Source organism: Petromyzon marinus, chromosome 28 (assembly GCF_048934315.1).
Source record: "Petromyzon marinus isolate PM22_M1 ecotype Great Lakes invasive population chromosome 28, UKy_Petmar_22M1.pri1.0, whole genome shotgun sequence".
Taxonomy (NCBI): domain Eukaryota; kingdom Metazoa; phylum Chordata; class Hyperoartia; order Petromyzontiformes; family Petromyzontidae; genus Petromyzon; species Petromyzon marinus.
Window position 1 is genome coordinate 2613213 of NC_133694.1, and position 23800 is coordinate 2637012.

General features: G+C 51.4%; 1 protein-coding gene across 1 annotated transcript; it reads right to left on the minus strand.

Moving 5' to 3' along the window:
- On the minus strand, nucleotides 1–23800 carry LOC116946893 (calcium/calmodulin-dependent protein kinase II inhibitor 1-like). Its single transcript, XM_032962142.2, has 2 exons — nucleotides 22377–23800; nucleotides 1–11273 (listed from the first exon to the last, which is right to left on the minus strand). The coding sequence occupies exons 1-2, from the start codon at nucleotides 22615–22617 to the stop codon at nucleotides 11206–11208; spliced, it is 309 nt and encodes a 102-aa protein (XP_032818033.1). The 5' UTR covers nucleotides 22618–23800; the 3' UTR covers nucleotides 1–11205.

Genomic DNA, 23800 nt, shown 5'->3' on the forward strand with positions numbered 1-23800 from the left:
TGGTTGTTTATGTTTTTATTCGTTTTTTCTTCTTCTTTCAAATGTATTAATAATAATCATCATCATTGTTATTAGTATTTTTAAATTATTTTATCTTGAAAATAAGTCATCGTAAAGCGTGCATGGGGTGGGGGGGGCAGGGGTTTAGTTCGCAGTCGCACGATCCTTACCAACGTCTCAGCAACGTCTCGTATCAAAAACTCCAGCTTGCGATGGCGTAGCCGGACCATCAGAACTAACAAAAACGTTCGACTTAACATCTGTGTGTGCCCGTGTGGTTGCTACATCTCTGTGTGTGTCTGTGTGTGGTTTTTGTGTCTGTGTGTGTGTTTTTAGTTTCTACGTCTGTGTGTTTGTCTGTGTTCGTGGTTTCTACATCTGTGTGTGTCTGTGTGTTTGTGGTTTTTACATGTGTGTGTCTGTGTGTTTGTGGTTTCTACGTCTGTGTATTTGTGGTTTCTACATCTGTGTGTGTCTGTGTGTTTGTGGTTTCTACATCTGTGTGTGTGTTTGTGTATTTGTGGTTTCTACATTTGTGTGTCTGTGTTTGTGGTTTCTACATCTGTGTGTCTGTGTGTTTGTGGTTTCTACGTCTGTGTGTCTGTGTATTTGTGGTTTCTATGTCTGTGTGTGTGTGTCTGTGTATTTGTGATTTCTACATCTGTGTGTGTCTGTGTGTTTGTGGTTTCTACATCTGTGTATGTGTGTTTTCTACATCTGTCGTGATTTTTGTTATTTTATTTTTTACCTACGTGACTTTACCCAATAGAACCAAAGAGTATCTGTGTGTGTGTCTGTGTGTTTATGGTTTCTTCTCCACGCTTCGCCGCCGTGACACCATCACGGCCCGCCAAGAGTATTCGCCCCCTGTCAATGTCCACGTGACGAGTTACTGCGTTGAGCTACAATTCGTGCCCTTGAAAGTGAGACCCAGAAGGTGAAAATCGGCCACGGAGTTTCCTTTACTCGATGAGCTTTATAGCTCATCGGGTTTCTCCGGCAATAAATTAGTATTCTGAGTCCGATTACTTTGCCGACACCAATGCTCACGAGGCAATATTGGTCTGGAAAGTCACCCGTAAGTGGTAGTTCGATGGCCTGTACAGCATTGTACTATAGCTGTGTACGCGAATACGCGGGGGGCTGGTGGTACAGGTCACGTGCATTATTCCCGTGATGCTCTTCGGCGACGCGTAATGAGTTTGTGTAATAAACAACAACCACAACAACCACCACCACCACCAACCGCTCCGTTGTGATTTTTTTTTACTGGAGAAGGCGAATCAATTTATATTCATTGGGCGGGGAGGGGGGAGGTTGGAATCGTTTTCTCAGATATCAAGTAGCAAAAACAATAATTATCATAATAATTATCACCACCACCAAGGAATATTAGCGCTTCGTCTCTCGCGGTCATGGGGAGACTCCGGAATGGTCACTCCACGTTGTGGAGCCGTCGGGGGGTCACGGCGACTCGGCCGCGCCCACGCGAGCGAGAGACACCGCGCGCCAGGCCCGCGTGCTCTGTGAGCTGATGGATGGGGTCCTACGTGGCATTGAGGGTGGGTTTCTGATTGTCCATCGGTGGTGGTGGTGCTGGGCCATTGGGATGTGGGGGGGAAGGGGGGGTCAATGGGCGGAGTTTTGCGGGGGGGGGGGCGGGGGGGGAATGCTCCGCCCAAACTGGGCACCTTTATTAATTAATGTTCAGTAAGTTAGCAATAAAGATTGATCTTTTATTAATTATACGCACCCGCGATTCCGAATATGAAGAACAAAGCGAGTCCCTGCCCCCCCCCCCTCCCCGCCACTCAAATCTAGAAGTCAAACTCCACCACCCGTCAACCGCGCGTGTGATTGACAACCACCGCCCGGGTTCTCTCAGCCAGGGCTTCATTCCATTGCAGCAGGCCTCTCCGCGTCGGCACACCCCATCCATCATACCTCTCTCTCTCTGTGTCTCAGGACGTATAGGCTGCGGCTACTATTTGTGACATGTACGTACGTTGAACTCTTTTTTTGCACCGTACGTGGATAACCACTTACTCCAAAGTCTGCCAGCGGCCCAGAAAAATACTTCAGAACCCCCCCCACTCCCACCACGACCACCCCCACCACCCGGCACACCACATCCAGTATACCGCACCGGCAGTCCAAAAGGGGGGCTTTCTGGCCGCCACCAGTTACACGTATCCCACCGACTCCAAAATCTACCAGCGGACCCGGATAATTTACTCGATGACAAATTAAGCCCTGGCCGCTGTGATGTAGGTCCTCGCGAAGTTAAATGTGGGGAGTGGAGGTGGGGGGCAGTCTGATCATCATCGACCAATGCATGGACGGCAAGGACTGAAGCGGCCGCCAAGTTACTGAGGACTCGACCCATCCATCGACGCGTTCTCTCTCTCGATATATCGTCTGTAAGTTGTACAAAAAAAACTTGTAATAATAGATCACAACGTGTGTGTGTATATATGAAATACGCAACACTTTTCGTTTTACAAAAATCCTTGCAGCGACTGACGACGAATGTTGAGACGCCTTTCCGTTCCGCGCGTGGACAGCAAATATGCCTCGTCTCCCCCACCTCGTCTCCCCCACCTCGTCTCCCCCCCCCCTCGTCTCCCCTCTCCCTCCCACCGACTTTGGCACTGTGACGCCGGGCACGTGGCCAGCGAAGTGAAACGAACGGTGCGTCGCGTGCGGACCTCGGCCGCTGAATGTTCGGTGCAGCTTCGCCCACACCGCGCACCGTCATCATGATCACCACCCACCACCTCCATCATCATCATCGGTATCCTTGTTGTCATCACCTTGGCCATGTGTGTATGTTGAACTTCTTTCGCACCGTACGTGGCCAACCGTGCTAATCAGATGTGCGGAGGAAGGACAGCAAACTAAACATAAGTATCATAACAATTGTTACCATCATAATTGTTATTATCGTCATCATTATCACAATCGTTATCATACTCTTCATTACCATAATTGCAATTACCATCATTGTCATAGCCATCCTCATTACCATCATCATCATTACAATCATCATCATTACAATCAGCATTATCATTACCATCATCATCATCATTGCCATCATCGTCGTTATTACCAGGGCCGTCCATAGAGGGGGCGCGGGGCAAACCCCACACCGTGTGGGTCCCCCAAAACGCGGGGCCCGGGGCGATCGCCCAGATTCACCGTTACCCCTAGGGACGGCTCTGGTCATTGCCATCGTCACCGCCACCGCGGTCACCGTTGTTGATGGAGCACTGCGTGCGCGCCGATATCATATGTATTCACACTGGAGAAATCCGATGAGCTATAAAGCTCTTTTTCACAAATGTCCAGTTTAATCACCGCGGTGCAGCGGTTAGCGCTTGCGCTATTAGCCGGCGAGCCGAGTTTGATTCCCGCTCACGGCTATCATCGATGGGCCCCTGCCTGCCTCTTCAAACGTGAATTATGGCCAACCCCCCCCCCCCCACGTGGATGGGGGGGGGGGGCATCACCCCAGCAATTGATTGACAGGCATCTATACATTATTATTACGGTTACTTAATTAAGGCGTCTTTAATTGTTAAGGTGCACTGCCTCTTTTGCATGGGGATATGTAACCACTTGGATTGCTTTTGCAATCGTGGGCTCTTTGCGTTTGGAATTTTATACTTTGCCGATTAAAAAAATGGGGCATTCCACCAACTCTTATAGAGGGCACGCGATGTCGATGATTGGCGCATGGTCTATGACTTTCACCGAACATTGGACACGCTCACCGTCCGAAACTCCGTTTGGTCGTTGCTGGAAGGACGATGATGACAATGATGACGACGATGATGGTGATGATTTCGGCGACCTTTGGCTAGAATTTGAACTCACGATCTTTCAAATGTGTGGGTCAGTCGCTCCCGACTGCAGAGAGAGAGAGAGAGAGTTACCCGGTCAGATTCTGGTTTTGAAAATATTTTTGTAGAAATGTGAGTTTGGTGGGGGGTACAAAGTTAATGTGTCCACCACCGCCGCCACCACCACCACCACCGCCGCCGCCATCACCGCCGCCACCACCGCCACCACCACCGCCGCCACCAACGCCACCACCACCGCCACCATCACCACCATCACCACCGCCACCACCACCACCATCATAGAAAAGGCTACGGTTTTGTCGTGGCTTTTATTTTTTAAAATAAAATTTACGGCCGAGGTCCGGTGAAAAAAACGAAAACATAATTTCACCAAATAAGTTGGGGCGGTTCCGCACCAAATTTTTTGCCTTTTTTGTTGTTAAATAAGAAAACAAGTTTCATTTCAAATAAAAACAATACATTGATAAACATTGCCATTTCAAGCGTTATAAGACAAAACGTTATTATAGCGTCGTTTTGTTTGTTTTCTTGCGTTTGTTTTGGCATTCCGGATCTATCGGAGGATAGAATGGAAATCCGGGAGGTGCCAGGTTGGCATCGGAGGAACGGGCAACCCCAATCTCTGCCACCCCCCCTCCAAAAAAAACACTAAATCCACCGTCATTTCCAAAACTTTCCCGATTCATTCAAATCCACGATTCCGCGTGCCCGCCGCAACTTTCGTGACAAAATTCGCAGCCCTCCCTGTGCCCTCCCCCGTCCGCATCCCCGAACGAACCCCGCCGCGCCCCCCACCCCCCCCCCCCCACAGCGACACCGCCACCCGCGGCCTCACCAGCGACTCACAGCGACAACATCGCAAACAGTGAGAGACGTTTAAACGATCGCGGTAGAACACCATTTTCACGACGCTATATCAGTGTACGCACCCTCGGTATTTTTTCGTTATTATTATTAATCGCAACAATAATATTATATTTATTTCGCCGCTCGGTACGAATAAAGTGCCCTTGTTTTGTTGTACCATCTGCGAAATATTTATAAATGCAAAATATCCTCCTTTTTGCGCGGCCCCCCCATACCCGATGCTCGTGGTAACCACCCCCCCCCCCCCCCCCCCACTAAGCCGTAGGACGGGGAGATTCCACCAAATGCCATCGATTCCCCCACCCACCACCATCACCACCATCAACAGCCGCGTGCGTTGCGGGAAATCCGTGGGGGGACTCTTCGCTGACCGCGCGAGCAACCTCCGTCGAACATAGCTGTCTTCGTCGCCATGTTATCGTTGCAGTCGTCGTCATCGCCATCGTCATAATAATTATTCATTGTCGTCGTCGTCATCATCATCATCATTTCCATCGTCATAATTAGTCATCGTCGTCGTCAGCGCAGTTGCGAGGAGCGTTCGCCCTTTTATTGACGGAAGGGCGAGGTTAAACAGCGCGTGCAGTCACAGACAGAGCGAGCGAGCGAGAGAGATGGAGAGAGACGGAGGTGAGAGATGAACACGCAGATCGCGAGTAGAATCGCCCCAAGCCGCGCGAAACGCACACAGACACGCAACTGCGTTCGTGTCATCACGCGGTGGGGGGTGTGTGGCTGGATTTCTCGTGGGAATACTTTCAGGAGCTCGGCTCCAGGATGGGCCAGGGCACGAGGTCGCTCTTGGCCTCAAACGAAGCCCCCAGCCGGTGAAAAGGAAGCCCAGGAGATGGGCGGAATTGAAGGGTGGAAGAGGCTGGCGCTGTGCGTGTGTTTATATTTTTTATGGGTGCCTCACGTCCGTCGAGGGTTTGTACGAGTTCGTGCGGAAGCTGTCCTCGACGCGACTTTGGCGAATGTGGACCACTACAATCGCAACGCATTTGCTCCCCGTTCGTGTCTGTTCCACACGAAAGACAAAGACCCCCCCCCCCACCCACTCCAGTGTAGCCTACGCAGACTGTTGGGGCAAGTGCAGTTCGCGAGCACCTATTAAGGTTGGCACTGCGGACGAAGGTCGCTGTGTATTGCATCTAGCACCGCGCCCGGCCGCCTTTGTCTCCCCAGTGCTGATGTTTCTCACACACACAGCATAAGCTTGTTTTTATTAAATTTCATTGAAATCACGGTTGCCGAGCTTAGGCTTAAACAGCCCAAAAAACGTCGAGCGGCCAGCAACCCACAGCACTATTGCAGGTGCTGTAGTCATGGATACTGGTTGGCAGGCGTCTTGAATTGAGCAAAGGTTTGTTATGCGACCCTTTGGAGGAGACACGACGGGATGGAATTTCAAAGTTGAGCGGCGCGAAGGGAAGACACAGGCGGCGTGGTTGGACAGAGTGCGGTGGATGAGACGAAGCAGTCCGCTAGACGCGACTCCTCGACGTTTTGAGGAACATTCGAGTGAAAGTTCATTGGGAACTCCAGCCCTGGTCGTCGCGCTGACGAAGGCTGCGTTTCCTAGGGTGGGACGCGCGTTGCGTTTAGGTGCCACGTGCAATGATTGGCCGAACAACCTAGAAATGAGTTATCTGATTTGGTGCATCCAACATGGGCAGGGACTGGGGAGACAAAGGCGGCCGGGTAGCGGTTTTTCCAGCCACACCCCAAGCTCCCCACCACATTGGGCCATGTGAGCTTTAATAGGTGCTCGCTAACAGCGCTTGCCCGTCACGTGCTGTGTGGTCGTACAGGGGGATCCGTGTCTCATTCTACATGCACACGCACACGGTGTGAGGTTGTCACCCATCACCTTGACGACGTATCAATGTAAGTCCTCGCTTAACGCGTGGCGGGGTTCACACTACGACGCGGTTCTTCCATTCGGGAACACTTGTCGCACAACGCGTGACGTGCACCGTTATAACACGCAACGTGTACCGTTATAACACGCAACGTGTACCGTTATAACACGCAACGTGCACCGTTATAACACGCAACGTGTACCGTTATAACATGCAACGTGCACCGTTATAACACGTAACGTGCACCGTTATAACACGCAACGTGTACCGTTATAACACGCAACGTGTACCGTTATAACACGCAACGTGCACCGTTATAACACGAAACGTGCACCGTTATAACACGCAACGTGTACCGTTATAACACGCAACGTGTACCGTTATAACACGCAACGTGTACCGTTATAACACGTAACGTGTACCGTTATAACACGCAACGTGCACCGTTATAACACGAAACGTGTACCGTTATAACACGCAACGTGTACCGTTATAACACGCAACGTGTACCGTTATAACACGCAACGTGTACCGTTATAACACGAAACGTGCACCGTTATAACACGCAACGTGTACCGTTATAACACGAAACGTGTACCGTTATAACACGAAACGTGCACCGTTATAACACGCAACGTGTACCGTTATAACACGAAACGTGCACCGTTATAACGCAGAACGCATACCGTTTCAACGCGCACCATTATAACGCGCACCGTTATAACGCTGTCTCTGAGCGGTCGACGACCAACTACTTTATTGAGCTGCGCGGCTGAGCAGTACAGCGATACAGGACGCGGAATGATACAGTAACGCAGTGGCGGTGCGTACCCTCCGTTATTTGTCCCGCCATCTCACTGTGTTGTGTGCGTAGTGGTAGTAGTAGTAGTACTAAACCTTTATCGTTACTACATTATTTATGGGGAAATGTTTTCGCTTAATGCGGCACTCTTTCAAGAAGGCATCTTCCACCGCGTTACATGAGGACTTACTGTGCACACATCGCCACCGGTCCGCGTCTAATCCGAATCGTCAATCGTCGCACGCAAGTCGATGCGTCATCACGCGTCGGGGCCTCCACCCATCTCTAACGGTGGCCCTGAACCAACGGTTGGAAATTCCACATTCCCATGACGGGCCGCGGATGGGGGTGCGGGGGCTGGGGGGGGGGGCTACACGTTCCAGATGAGACTATAATGGATCTCGTGTCACTGAATTTGCCCTTCAGTTATATGGGGGGGGGGGGGGGTGGGGTGGGGGGCGGGTGGGGGGGGAGTGGGTGCGGGACGCAGAGCAAACCACACCGTGCGGGCCCCCCCAATGCCTTCAAAACTAAACCGGCACTATTACATCGGACACCGTGACGTCGAAGTGCCGGCCCCCCTCCCCCCCCCCCCAAAGCACGGGGCCCGGGGCGGTCGCCCCTTGGGACTCCTCTGGGCTCTATTAAGAACCCATTCCTCAATCCGCTCCCTGTATATCTGAAATCAGTGCGGCTGGACACGGGAATATCAGAGTCTGGCATGAGCCTTCCCCCCTTCCCTGGGTCGCTCTGATATCATAAAGTTAATAATTGGGTGGTTAGGTCAGGGCAGTGCGGGGAGCGGGTTAACAGCAGTCAGCGGTGGGGGGGGAGAGACAAAGGCGGCCGGCCAGGCGTCAACTTATTGACCGTCCGCCAAACATGCACCGCGGCAGCTTGAATAAAAGGCGCTCGCTAAGGGCGCGTTAGCGACACGAACGACGCGGTACACGGCTAGGATGGAAGGGCGGCCACAGGGCCGGGGCCGTCTGTGAATTCACGTCACCAATGACATCACTGTGACTCGCACGCTTCAAATCATGCTGATACCGATGTAGTAGATACAACACGAGCGATATTTATATATTGTCCCGTACGCAAAGGAGGAATTGGTTCCCTGTGGTAGAAATTCCACATGCCTATGACGGGGCACGGTAGAAGAGCAGCAGCAGCTGCTGGTGCTCGGCTTGTATCTTTTTTTTAAACGAAGACCGTTCGTTTTAATAATAATTGGCTGACGCTTGCAAAATTGACGACGCTCACAGACCACGGGGGGTGGGGGGGGGTCTTTAACGTCCCTCCTTGGTAGAGCCACCGGGCTGAGACGACGGGGCGGTCGAAAAAGTTATTGCGATGTTAAGCGACCAACGTTTCGCGCCCGGTCCGTGTTGTGTTCACACCTACCCCCCCCCCCCCACATCCGTTAGCGCGCCTCCTTACAACCCTCGTCGACAGAATTCCATCGCATGTCATTTTAGCTAGAGACGTTTTGTTATTTAATATTAAAAGTATATATATGTACGCGTTTTACTTAGTAGTTATTTGTTTAATACAGCCCCACAATTATTATGGAACTCTGGATAAGAGTTACTGTCAGTCGCAGGCAGCAGCAGGAGCTTCCTTGCCACCAAGCAGCACGTGTGTGTGTGTGTGTCGTGTCGTGCGTGAGTGCAGAATTGCGGGGCTGCAATTCCTTGATAACTTTACATTCATTCATATGGCTCGGATGAATTTCTCCCCCAACCCACCAAACACCAACCAAAAAAAACTAAACTACGTGGCAGCTGCTGCGTCGGGGGAGGGAGTTCAGTTTGTGACGTGGGGGTCAATGCGCGTCTCGACGCGTTGACGCATTCCGTACGCGCCCGCCCAGGCGCGCGCGTGAATTTTCGTCGACGACACAGCGCGTGCGCTTGGCGGCGGGTAGGAGGTGTGCGAGTCCGCAAAAGGTGGACGTTGAAATCCCGCTCACCGAATGAACGTTGAACGATGCGCAACGTTTCAGGCCCCTTGTATATAATGGAAGGATCGGGCCTGCCTGCTGTAACGGGACATCATTAATCTCGCTCACGGAATTAATGATCAAATAATGTTAATGTTTGCGGGGGCCCATATATGGAGGGATTGGGCGTGGCTGTGCCTAAATAAATCAATAATAATCGTGATTCGGTTAATCGTTTTGGGGTCGTGGTGGGGGGGGTGGCAGGGTGGGTCTTCATCTAGCAGCGGATCAACCATGTCCCCTCGCGGCTGGGCCAACTGAAACGCCGCGCTGGTGTTCAGTAGGCTCACGGGAGTCGGGGCCATTCGGCCTCACTCACTCACTCTCTCTGAGCGTGAGCGGTTATAACTGCAGAATTAGTCAAGTTGGACTACATTTATTTCGGAAGCATTTTGGCCGTAGACCAGTGTTATCGGACGAATGAGGAGTGTTGGGTCCCAGTGTCACTGCCGAAATATTTTTACTTGCTGTCAAAGTCAACCAGGGGTTTGGCAGCCGTATTTTATTAACACCAGTGGCCATTATAATGCCGATAAACGTCCCGCTAATTCACCAGCATTGGTTTAAAGCAAAGGCTGACGGATTGCACAAACGAGACACTGAATTTCGACGCCGCTCCAAAGTCTGCTCGTGTTTAACCGATGCTGCTGATCAAATGCCCTGGCGAGGAGAATGGCCCTGCCGCTTAACGGGAAGTGTGACACACGAATAAAACAATTGATGTTTTGTTTGTGCGTCACAAACACTTAGTTGGTGAGAGGCCAGAGCAGTATGCACGATAGACAAACATTACAAAAATCGTATATATTTATCTATTCCACCCTTTAAACAGGGTCACGCTGTGTCGCTGGCTAACGAGTGTGCCGCTTGGCAAAGAGGGAGTCTCAACACCCATTTTCAAGAGGATCCTGACTTGGGATGGTTTGGCCAATTACAACTTTATTGTTGTTGTTGTTGTCGAGTACGTTTGCTTGTGGGATGAACCAGAGTGCCCGGTGGAAACGTCAGTGTGTGTTTGTGTGTGTGCGCGCGCGTGTGTGGTTATATAGATTTAATACAGTAAAAAACATTTTCCCCATCACACCACTGACGACACATGTAGTGCTATAATCGCACACACCTCTCTAATAAATACTTCATGCAAAACAAAATAATAATAATAATACAGCCAAAGAAACGAGCGGATTGGGCGAACCAATCCGCCCCCCTCCCCCCACCCACCCACCCACCCCCCCAAAATAATTTCCCCTTCGCCGAAATAATCGCCCGCAGTTCCTTCCCAGCGATCCCCCGCATCATCCCCTCCCCACCCCACCCCGTCCCGTCCCGTCCCGGCCCGCATCTCCGTTCTCCACTGCTGGCTTGCCGAAAGTGGCAGCCTCAAGTCGGTTTCCGTGGCGACAGTGCAGTTAAGGCGTTGTGTCCATTTGCTCCATCTCCCCCCCGTCGGTGTTGGGGACGTAAGCCGCGGCCCGCAGAGCTCGCGAGCGCGTGTGTGCACGTGCACGCACGCACGCACGCACGTCACGCTCACCGACACCGTGTGCCTGCTACACGCGTCTTCCCGATCGTGTCAAAGGTCCGCTGATATTGTAATTCCCCCGTTGATATCAATGTCACACACACACACACAGCGTATATATGTGTGTGTGTGCCATATGCGATGATGATTCGCAGTGCACTGTTATCGATGGCATTTGCCCGAACGCGAGGGCTTCTCACTCTGCTGCCCTTGATTGATTGGTTGGTCGATGGGTTGATGATTGGCTGACTCGTCGCTCTGTCGATCGATCGATGGGGTCGATCGATTTAATTGGGCGGTGTCTTGTCCGATAGGCCCTTGAGCACGTCATCAATCCGCTCGTCCTCGATGACCACTGCGGAGAGGGGGACAGTGGAATGTGGGAGGAGGAGGGGGGGGGTGGGGGGATGGGGAGGATGAGGAGGGGGGGGAAGGAGTTTGGGGGGGAGGAAGAGAGTGGAGAAGGGGATGGGAGAAGGAGGAGGGATGGGACGGAATGGGAGGAGGAAACGGAGGAGGAGGGAGCAGAAGGAGGGATGGAATGAAGAGGATGAGGGAGGGAGAGTCGAGAAGAGGAGGAGGGAGGAAAAGGAGATGGCAGGAGGAGGATGAAGAGAAGGGGGAGGAGGAAGGATAGGAGGGATGGGAGGAGGAGGGAGGGGGAGGAGGGGAAGGGGGAAGGAGATGGGGGAAGGGAGAGAGCATTGGTTAATTCAAACATTGGCCGATCTGCCCGTGTATGCAACCGTGTGCGGTTACACATCTATCACCGTCATCGATTCACGTCTCTTATTTACAAGACAGGGAAAACGCAGAGGTGGCCGGGTGGCTCAGAGGTCAGGGCCCAGAGACGGCACTGCTGGGATCCTGGGTTCCAACCCAGCTCTCGGTCGCCCGCGAGCAAACTGGCTTCTTGTGTGCGGTGAGTTGATAGCCTCAGCTCGGTCACCAACGCAATAACAACCATGACCCTCGATTGGTTTCTGTATTTAATTTGGATGAATTCCAACTTTGGCGATTAAAATGTCGGTTCAGACTGTCGAGCGATGAGCGTTACTCTCATGCGGCAGAACGGGTGGGAAAACGCCGTGCCCTCTGCAGTGTTGAGTAGGGGGCTCTCTTGATGGATCTTAGACGTAGCTCTTTGAAATCCACTTCCGTGGGCCGTTGTCTTAAACACAGCGGGTCCCACCACTGTGCGAGACATCCAAACGAACTCTTCAGGTCATGACTTGATGGCGATGATATATTTATATATATTTTTTAAACAGAGATTGGCAAAACCCACAAAAGTGCAGTTATCTAATTGCACCTGGGTCCGTCTTGGGTCGGTGTACCGGAAGAAATATCCCCTTGCCCGGCACACCGCGTCCAGTATACCTATCGGTCATGGCTTGTGGCTACCTCCTCCTCAACTACTGGCAGTGAACTGGAAAAGGCAGCCAGTGAGCAATGAATCACGGGTGGAGGATTGGAACCCTAGGCCGCGTGCGTAACGGCCTGTCTCAAAGCTTCGTTCAGGAGTAGAACTAAGTAATATTTAAAAACACATTTTTTAAACACGCTTTAATGAAATGTACGAGTAATGGAAGAACTCCACGACTCCAGGAAGTGGCCCCGAAGCTTGCCATAACGTAAGGGACCGTGGCCGATTACAGGCAACGTCAGTTTACCGTGGACAATTAGACCCAAGGCGAAACATAACATATAAAAATATATATTTTTTATAATATAATATAGTATTGTCATCAGTATGACATAAGTATACCAAGTTTGCAGTCGATACCACATTGGGAAGTCGGTTAAAATTGAGTTACAAGATTTGAGGATACAACAACAACGACAACAACGACAACAACAAACAACAGACGGAGTGAGTTATATGAAAGCGTGTAAAAAAAAGATTGTTTAAATTTACGATCGACCGCAGCATTGTGGCACGTTTGTGACATCAGTTGATATACATACAGCAATGCAATGACAATACAGATTGTATTTACACTGCATGTAAATGCCACTGCATCTCAAGGTACTGATGTCAACAGAGATCTATGATGGAGTACGGCGATGGTGAATTTAAAGTTTCTTTTATTTCTCTTCATAACGAACAAATAAGACTTGTTTTGGACAGGCCTAGACATTGACGCATTCGTCCACGTTGCTTTTACTGCCGTGAACGGGAACCCACGGTGTTCATGGGGTACTCTTACCCATCACATCAGACAACCCATCAGAGTATGCTTTCATTGGCCACACCTTGCCGACGAACACCAAGAGTTCCGAGGACGCTACTGAACGGGAACAATGGATAGCCGGGGGAAGGGAAACATAAGAGGCCCTTTTGCCCATCGGTGGGAAGTTTTTGACTTGACAACAACCCTGCTGATGAGACTCAGAGAAGCTGAAACCGTTGCAGGGTTTCCGGCTTAGGCAAATACCGCTGGAATCATTTATCCTGAAGTCCGACAGGCTGCTGGGCGCAGTGTTAAGTGTGTCCCATGGTCGTGCGTCCCAGCAGCAGCAGCAGCAGCAGCCACCACCGTTATTCGTCGGCTAGCCACAGCCTTTCTCGAGCGATCTCGACCCCGACGACCTCGACCCCGACGACCTCGACCCTGACCCCGACGACCTGGACCCAGCCTTTTACCTTCGATGGAAATCGGCGTCAAGGAGCCGGCGCAATTTCCCACGCGACGTCCCAACAAGACCCCCACCCCTCCCCTCCCATCATCTTCGCTCGCCGCTCTTCCTCAAGCCTTCTCCCTCAACGCGAAGCTCCCAACGGAGGTTAATCTCTGTTCTCTCTCTCTCTCTGCCATCCACGCATCGCTGGGGTGCAAGCTGCTGCTGCTGCTGCTACTGTTGCAGTGGAGTTGAATTTTTTGCCTAAATTGTTCCACGGTCATATTTTCTGGGTTAGATCGTGCACGTTTGTTGTCAGTTATACATTCATTTAAATCTATAACCCTTCACTATTCAACACAGTCAAATAAGCTCAAGTTGTCACGTGGAGGGTGGGCGGACAAATATGTCGATGGCTTTGTTTTTATCAGGCCAAAACCGGGGGTTGGGATGCTGATAAGCGGGCAAAGAATCTCGACAATTTCGTACGGTTCGTTTGGAGATTCCATCCAAGCGTCACCAGCTGTTAGCAAAAGAGCTCGGCTGTCTCGCGTCAAATTAAACTTCCCGATCATCAAACCAAAGATCACTTGGCATCATCGTCCACGCGACAGCTCGCGTTGATTTGGCTCTCGTCGGGTGGTGGAGGGTTCAGAGTTTAAACGCTGGGGTTGCCCCTTACGCGAAGATCTCACCTAAAATTATATGCTCGTGAATCATAGTGTTGGTCGCGAAAGGCTACGTGTAAAATGTCCGATTTGCAATGTTCATTCATGGTAAAGGGTTTTTTTCGGAAGGGGGGGGGGGGGTAAGATCGTGTGAATATAAATACGCCGTTAAACCCGCCACCACCCGACACAGCCGATTAGTAAAGTTTGTCACGTAAACAAAACGTGCCAATTCGTTACTAGTACAGCACACCGATGCACGACGTTTCGCTGGTGCTTATAGCCAGCCTCATCAGGGGATTTTCCAGAATCGTGAAGAAGTCAAACCGCTTTCGGCCTTAAATAGAGCTAAGGTGATGTCATCACTGCCAGTCTCTCAGGTGCGAAGACCAGAGTGTGGGTTAATGTAGTCAATGGATTTTGTTCATCTGATAATGTGCAGGGCCTATTAACGGCTGGGTTAGTGACAGTTAATCAACAATGTTTAATTTTTCTGTGCTGTATTCTCCTTTTTTCACACACCCCCCCCTCCCGCTCTCGTAGTCACCTTTGAGAAAACGAGCCTCTTAAGCTCAAGAGGCCCAATGAATAAAAAACAACAGCAGCAGCAACAACAAAACTCAGCTCAAACACCCAACAAGACAGGCATCCGTATAAAAACAGAGACTATGCAGGACAAGGTGGCGTACCCGACCCCCACGCACCCCGTTCCGATCGACGGCCCCACCATCCCGTGTCGATAAATTCGCGTGCACGCGTGCCACCGTTCCTTTATATTTGGCCCTACAGGGCCATATTCACGAATCCGACACTTTACACGTATCTGCCCGTCCGCCACCCAGCCAGAAAGTCAGCCAGCCGGATTATGCGACGTTTGTGAATTGCGCCGGAATTGAAAATGACGGCTCCGATGGAAGACTGCCAGTTAATTATCGCATTTTAAATTCATAAATAAGAGAGGGGGGGGGGGTCGAGGGGCCGCGGGGCTTTAGTGGGGTGCGGGTGGGAAATTACATCCATAAACGGGGGCTGGAATTACAGTGGCGAATTCAGAGGCCAGCGTCTCCGCACCGAACAGAAACCTAATCCAATCCCATAGCCACAGCACCCCTCTAAGCTCATCCGATGACCCAATCTTTGGTCCCTCTGTCACTCGCGTGTCAACTGGTCGCCGTGCCCAGTGCTCGATCCGTCAAACGTGAACCCCTTTATTTCACCACCGATCTGTCTGCGTATTTCTCGCCCGAGTCTCGGCCCGTGGAGGGTGCTCGTGTGGCAATTTACAGACGGCGATCACGGGCAGGCACCATCCCAGCCCGGTTGAATAAAGCGCATCGTCAAATGTGAAATGGCTAAGGGCTCTTCCAACTTGGTTTCGATAATACATTGTCAAATATAAATATATATGAATAGAATGATCTACAGCCCCCTTGTTTATCCACTAATATTGGATGGAAGCCACTCCACGCAGCGCCCGCAGTGGTGTTGTTTTGACCATACTTCACCACGTTGGTTAATGAGGTTTGGTGAAGGGCGGTGGCGGTGGCGGGGGGAGGAGACTGATTAAGATTTGGTTACATAAGGGACACCACCCAAATGTGATTTCATATTTCATCAAAATATTTCACCTGGAAAATCCCCTGAGAAAGGAACATCTAGATTGCAAGGGTGACTTTGCTCGGTTAGTCCAACCCTTATGAAATAATGGATGTAAAGTATGAAATGCGTGTAGGCCAGTCTTAATCTGTTTATTTAAAGGACATCACATATGGGGACTGACTTGGCTGTTACATGGGCCTGGTTATATAAATCAAGGACGTGAACTGCCATATAACGCATTAAGCCTACAGTATTGATGTTCGCGATCGCATGACTGCAACCACATATTAAAATTTTAGGCTAAGCCGACCTAGGGGGGGAAGTCATTGCACATCACAGTTGTTTACTGATGATGATGATGTGGTGAGTCATGCTGTGAATGTGTCATGTTAAACGTATTCAAGCCGAGTGTAATTATTTCAATTTCCAGCCACAGCCAACATCAGTTAGCCGTGCATGTTAAGCACCAAGGCAAATATAAAGATTACCCGTATAGCCTTGAGCAGCCTGTCGGGGCAAGTGGTGTTAGCGAGCCCCGATGAAGACCAGCACGGCACACCCTTTGAGCGCGGGTGGGGGGCGGGGGGGGGCAAACATCATTCCCGGCCGCCTCTACCTCCCCAGTGCTGATGCTTGAGACACCGCAGCAGGTACCCATTTAAGGTTGAGTCGACCTCAGTGAGGCCTAGGACCTGTTTAGATAATCGTGATTCAACGTTGGTCGTGAGCGTGGAATCGACATCGGGTAACCGGGACTCGCAGGACAGTGATGCTGGCCACTCACCCCCTCAATCGTTATGCCGTGTCGGTACTCGCTTACAGCACTTGCCATAACAGTCTGCTAAGGCTATAGGGGGGGCTCTTTGTCTTTGGCTGTATGTCTGTGTGCACACACTGTATACGAGTGCACGCACGTGTGCGTGTGAGCGTGTGCGAGATCATTGTGTGGAGAGAGCGGCAGCGTCGCGGTTAGCGCACTACGCTACAAACCCGGCGTCCCGAGTTCCAATCTGATGACGGCCAACACCGGTGACGATTATCTGAACCGGTCCTGGGACTCCCCTAGGTCGACTCAACCTCAAATGAATACCAGGTGCAATGTGTAAACATCGTCACTAGGGAGACAAAGGCGGCCGGGCGTGGTGCTGACCACCCACCCCCTATCGTGCCGTGCCGGCTTCCATAGGCGATCGCAAACAGCACTTGCCCCTACAGTCTGTTTGGGCTCTACGGGGGATCTTTGTCTTTGTGCGGAGAGAGAGGGAGAAAGAGAGAATGGGTATTAAATTACAAATTGAGGTTTGAATTAATGTGAAATCAAAAGGCGAGGGACAGGCCGTGCTTTTTCAAAAGATTATCAGTGCGCGCCACATCAACACGTCACTTAAAGCCGCGCCAAGGTCAGCCCCAAGGATAGCCAAGGTCAAACATCCATCCACGTCGTGAGCGAGACTCGAACTCGGGACGTGTGTTCGTATGATGGAGGGGAGACAGATGATGGATCAGCAATGGTCAAATGTTCACGTGGATGTGGTTGAGTGGGTGATAATGATTTCGGGAGTTGCCTCACGGCAGACATCTGAGATGCTGCCGGTGATGTAAACTCTGTGGTCAATGGTTTTGAAACATTGACTCATGTGGAGATTCATAGACTGACACAGAGACCCATCGATTCACACACACCCACAGACTCACACAGATACCCATAGACTCACACAGACACCCATAGACAAACACATTCAACTATAGACTCACATAAACATGCATGGACTCACGCATATGCCCATACTAACATATGTTATAGAAACGGGCGATGTGTTACTATGCGGTTCATGGTTTTAGGTGTAGACTCACGTGGGAATTAGTAGAGTCACCTGGAGACTCTTATAAACTCACACAGGAACCCGTACACTCACAGGGGGACCCACCGACTCACTCAGAGACCAATAAATAAGACTCACGTAGTATAAACCCATCGACTAAAACTATCGGAGCGGGTAGTGGCGTTCCGTGCTCCGTGTGTGTGGAACACGGTGTGGTGATTGGTGACAGTCGTCGCCGTATCGTGTGGGCTACTCTGCACTGGCTATTTGTGCAGCAGCAGCAGGAGGAGGTGGAGGAAGAAGGAGGAGGAGGAGCCGATAGCTGCCATCTGCTGCGCACCGCTCTGCCGCCCATCAGCAGGGGCCATGGTTTTTCTTGCGGGGTAAACCGAAACCCGGAGGATGGATGTCCCTGCTGTGGGGTAGGCGATTAAGTAAAGTGCTCGTTCGACTCTGCAGCACACCGCACCACGTGTCACGCCATCTTGACGGACTGCACCACGGATGAAAGGGCCCTTGCCAGCAGCGCACGGCGTTTTGCCGACGGAGCTGTCGGGACCTCTATTGCCAGTCCCACCACAGGCGGCATTTGTTTAAACTGGCTGCGCCCTCGCCCATAAGACTCGGGCAGCACCAAAGCCGGCCCCAAGATGGTGCCCGCGCGGTGTTTAGGTCGCCTCCCCACATGCCATGAATTGTCAGATCAGTGGAGTAACAAGCGGGGGGTGGGGGGCAGGGTGTACCCCCCCTACCTCCCTCATGGTGACCAAAGCTACGAGTTGGGGCCCCCTTGACAACCACCACGAGATATGTTAATCAACAACAGTCTCTATAAAACAACATTTATTTATTTAAAACTAGGTGTATTTTTTTTGTTTTTTTTCAATTAAAATGCTTAATGATGGAATTAGGCAAGAGGAGGAGCCGCGCTATATATAATAGCCTCCTAGGCGCGACCGTGCGAGACAAATAAAATTTTGGGGCCCCACCTGACCAATTGCTGCACCTCCACCTGAGCTGATAACGTCGTTACCTCGCCACTGTGTCAGACACATCACTCCGGAAGGCCGCTCGGCTGATGGAACTAAACATGGTCCAACACATTCGTCACTTAACACCGTGGCCTTAAAATAAATGAATAAAAACACATATGAAAGGCGACGTTTCAGGCAACGACCATTCTTCTGAGCACATACAATGCACTTGCTAGAAATGGTGGTTGAATTTGTGCCGACGTTCCGCGCGGTTGAGGTTGACCCTGTAAATAACAACTCGAGGCCCACCGAATGGGGTCACCCTGGCGAAGACGAGGCGCGTTCTGGTCTCTCGAGTGGACTTGTCACATTTTTCCTTTTTCTCAACGTGGCAAGGCCACTGCCCCCTCCCCTCGCTCCCCCCCCACCGTGTGCACACCACACACTACTCGATCGCTACGCCACTCTGTGCGCGTTTGATTGTTAACGTAAGGCATCGGACACCTCCGTCTGTGTGCCATTACTTCCTGCGCGGGATTCCTCCGCTAAGCTTTGTTGCGAGTGTTGGAGGAGAAAAGCCAGAGTTAATTTGTGGAGTAAAAAAAAAATGATATATATACACCAACAATAAAGATTTTTGTTGTTGGGTTCGATCGCGTAAATTTGAATGTGTCATTAAACCCGCCACCACCCGACACAGCCAATTAGCAAGATTTGTCGCGTAAACAAAACGTGCCAATTCGTTACTACTTCAGCACGCCGGTTGTGTGTTGGAGAGTAAAAACTCACAACGTTTAGAATTCGAGTCCTGTGACGTTCCACCGGTGACTACAACAGCCAGCTTCATCAGGCGACAACTAGATCTAACCCCCAAAAAACTCACCTTTATTATTGATAATATTAGTCGCTTCACTATTCTGGCAAATCGCCAGATGATGCTGGATGCAATTACCAACGGAGCGTCGTATTCAAATTGTAAATGTTGTGGATTTACTCTCCAACACACCGGTGGGCTGAAGTAGTAAATAATTGGCGCGTTGTTTACGTGACAAACCTTACTGGCCGTGTCGGGTGGTGGAGGGTTACGACACATTTATACTTACCTGATCCTACCTCAAAAAACGTTATTTTGAATAATATTGGTCGCGAAAGCCTACGTGTTAAAAGCCTACATGTTAAACTTATCTATACATATATATCCGTGCATACAATGACAAAGCACTCAAATAGACCTACACGCGTAATAAGCTGTCAGCAACCTACTTTTTGTACTGCATCTCCTAGAGGTAACCAACCCCCCATGATCCACTAACCCCCTCACCCCTCCCACAACGGTGGGATTTCAGGCCTGCATCATGGCAGTGGCGTTATCGAACAAGTTAAATTAATTGATTGAAATCGGTTTTGTTAAATGCACGAATGAATTGATGAACGGATGAATGAATAACAACGGATAGCAGAAACTCGATAAGGGTCGGCCATTAGTGTTTGTTACGCCACAAATAACGCATGTCACGTTGCTCAATTACACATCACCACGTCACCACGTCCGTATGTCTGCCCTCTAAGTCGCGGCGGCGAGATGTTGACTCCCTCGCCCGGTATGCAGGAGGTCGTGGGCTCGATACAGAAATTGACGCCTCTATATTTCGAGTTTGCATGTCTGTCTCTCCGTGATGGCTTGGATATTTCTCCAGGTCCTCCGGTTTTTCACTCCATTTTTAGAATCAACATCACGCCTTTTAGAGTATTTGGCTGCTATGCATTTCCACGTGATTAGCCACTTCGTTGATCAATCCATATGTGGCCAGGTCGCTTCAGAAAAAATAGCTCTATATAGCTCAGTGGGCCTTACCATGGTAAAATAAGAAAAAAATGTTTAGTCTTCAGGTTGTCTATCCTATACGTACGAATCAGGTCGTTTATCTGGCATACAAATCATAAAGGTCACCTGCGTTGATTCCAAGCAGGTGAGTTTCACGTCACCTCGTGCGTAGGAAGGGCTGCCCACCAAGGAGTGTATATGTAAATCTTCCAGGTCATCTGACTTACCGAAACTCCACTAATACACATGTCGTACATCTTGCGTGCAATAATCGTACGAATCTTAAAGGATTGTGCTCTGGGGATGGGCTTGGCGATGCCTTCATATCCAGCAGTGGATTGATCATGGTGACGAATCCTCTCTCACATGAATGTGAGCGTCACGTTCCCTCGTCCGTAGGACAGCCTGCCCCTCTGGCCCATGCCCTCACAATCGGTACCGCTTACATAACCGGGTGAAACGCCTTAAATTGGGTATTATTATTATGGTAACGAGACCGGACCTTGACGTCGTGGTAATTCCACATTGCCATGGCAGGGGGTGGGCTTGGACAAGGGTAACCTTTTTGACAACCACCGTTTAGCGTTTTCCCCCACAATGTGGTACTCGATTTAGCAACACCCCGACCCGAATGTGAACTTGGTCACCAACAGCCCACAGTGGGCCAGGCAGCGTGCGCCTCGCTGTGTGTACGCAACGAGCGCGTATGCACATGTACGTGTGTGTATGTGTGTGTGTATGTGTGTGTATGTATGTGTGTATGTGTGTGTATGTGTGTGATAGTGTAGCGGTTAGCGCGCTGCGCTATGAACCCGGCGACACGGGTTCGATTCCCGCTCACGGCCAACACCAGTGACGGTTATCTGAACCGGTCCCGCGCCTCCCCTAGGTCGACTCAGCCTCAAATGAGTACCTGGTGCGGTGTGTAAACATTGCCATTAGGGAGACAAAGGCGGTCGGGCGTGGTGCTGGCCACCCACCCCCTCGTGTACCGTTCGGGCCTTCATAGGTGCTCGCTAACAGCACTTGCCCCTACAGTCTGTTAAGGCTATACGGTGAATCTTTGTCTTTGTGTGTGTGCGCGCGTGTTCACATGTGGGGAGCGGTGGTGTAGCGGTTTAGGGCGCTGCGCTACGAACCTGGCGACCCGGGTTCGATTTCCGCTCACGTCCACCAGCAGTGACGATTATTTTAACCGGTCCCGGGTCTCCCTCTAGGTAGGCTCAGCCTCAAATGAGTACCTGGTGCGGTGTGCAAGTAAACATCGTCACTGGAGAGACAATGGCGGTCGTGCAAGGCGTGCCGACCTTCATAGGTGCTCGTTAACTGCATTTGCCCAAAGGCTTTGTCTTTGTATTTATGTATGCGTGCAAGGCGGCGGATGTGTATGTTGTGTATATATAAGAAAACCGATTGTCTATACAATAAATGTACACTTATAGCCTTGTGTGCCTGTATATACACACGCCTGTATATATACACGGTGCCACACAAGCCCTCACCTGTCTGAGTCGGTGAGTCATCCAAAACACAGATGGTGACGCTGGGCATCATCAAACAAAAGCAAAGCGCCGAACGCCCCAAGTGGCTCAAGGCGCTCTACGTTCGTGAAACCACAAAGAGCGGTGGCACCAAACAAAGAAAAAAACTCGAAAATAAACCAAACATAATAATTGCAAACATCAATTAACGTCATTTGTAATCGTTCTATTCGAGCCAAATGTGTCACGCGGCTGATGTAATTAAGGTGGGGTAGCTTGTCCCGTCTTCCTGGTGACTCGGAGTCAAATCATTGATTAGGGCCCCCGAGTAGGCGAGCACCCACCACTGCCCCCCCCCCCCCCCCAAAAAAAAAAATCTGCCCAGCCAACACAGCCCCCCCTTCCCCCAGCCCCCCTCGAACACAACCCCCCCTCCCCCCACGTCGCACCACCCATTCATCCTCACCGCACTGCGTGCGTCCGATCTGACCCAACTTGGGAGGTCGCTTTCCTTGCCCACCGGCTCCACCACCTCCTCCTCCACCTCCTCCACCACCGCCGCCGCCTCCTCCTCCACCACCTCCTCCCCCGCTGCCGTAGAAGTTGTCCGTGCCCTGGAGGCGGCACGAGAAGGCCAGCTGCCCCACGTCCGATCCCTCGGGGAAGCGAGCCAGCTTCTCATCCGCGTAGGGCATCACCTCCGACATGCCTGCGCCAAGCGCTCTTCAATTCTCCGCTCTCTCCCCTCCCCTCCTCCTTCACGCTCTGTTCCCTCGGCGTCTCTCCGTCTCTTCCTCCTCTTCTGGTCTCCGCGCCGCTGTCGTTCTCCTCCCCCCCTCCTTGTCTCTGTCTAATTGCGCGCCGTCCCCTCGTTTCAGGGAGTCGTAGCAAGCCCGTGTCCTCTCGTCTTCTTCTTCTCTGCGCCTCGGTCTCTTTGTCCCTCGCCTGTCCTCCTTTCAATGCGACCGCAACGCGATTGGAGATCGATGCCTCTCTGACAGTTAACCAGCTGCCACCGCCGCTGCTGTTGACGACGACGACGATGATGATGCAGCCGCCGCTGTTGCTGCTGCCGCCGCTGCGATCGGCCGACGAAACGCGTTCGTTACACTGACGCCACCGGCACCGCAGCAATCAAATCAATAGCAGTACTAATGACAGCGGCGAGGATTATTACGCTCGACGTTGGATAAATAACCGTCGAGGAGTCTTCTTCTTCGATTGTTGTCGTCTCGAGCCCCCTTTTGTCGGATAAAAAAAAACAATTCGATTCTGTTGCGCGTCAATTGGTCCCAATTCTGCTGCCGCTGCTGATTTTGTTTTATTACCGTGCCTCAATTAACGCGGTTCAATTCTACACAACGCGTGCGCCTCTGTCCATCGGTTGCGTCCGGTCGGCTCAAGCCTGGCTCTCTCTGCCTCGCGAGATCCCTTCACTCCGTGTGTCACCTCCTCCCCCGCGCATCCCACTCATATAGGCGTGACGTCACCCCACCTCATCCCCAGCGCGAGCGCCGTTGTGGGGGGGGCAAGGGGGGGGCTACCACCAGTGTCATTGGCCTAGGTGGGATCCCAGGTACCGCCTACAACCAAAGCCAAAGAGCCCCCGTAGAGACAGCCTTCCCCCAGACCTTTTGGGGGGAGGGGGAAGTGCTGTTAGCGAGGAACACCTATGAAGGCGAGCACAACGCCCGACCGCCTTTGTCTCCCCCCCCAAGCGCCGATGTTGTTTTCACGCCCGCATCAGGTACTCGTTTGAGGCTGAGCTGACCTTGGGGAGGGCGCAGGACCGGGTTCAGATAATCGCCACCGATGTTGGTGGCCGTGAGCGGGAAACCTCGGGACGTCGGGCTTCGCAGCGCAGCATTAGCGCTAACCGCTACTCTACCG

Excerpts from the sequence above, each read along its gene's own strand:
- LOC116946893 (XM_032962142.2), bottom strand. The coding sequence starts at position 22,617 with ATGTCGGAGGTGATGCCCTACGCGGATGAGAAGCTGGCTCGCTTCCCC. Across the intron at positions 11,274-22,376 it reads GATCGGACGCACGCAGTGCG|TGGTCATCGAGGACGAGCGG; the intron begins GTGAGGATGAAT and ends CCCTCTCCGCAG.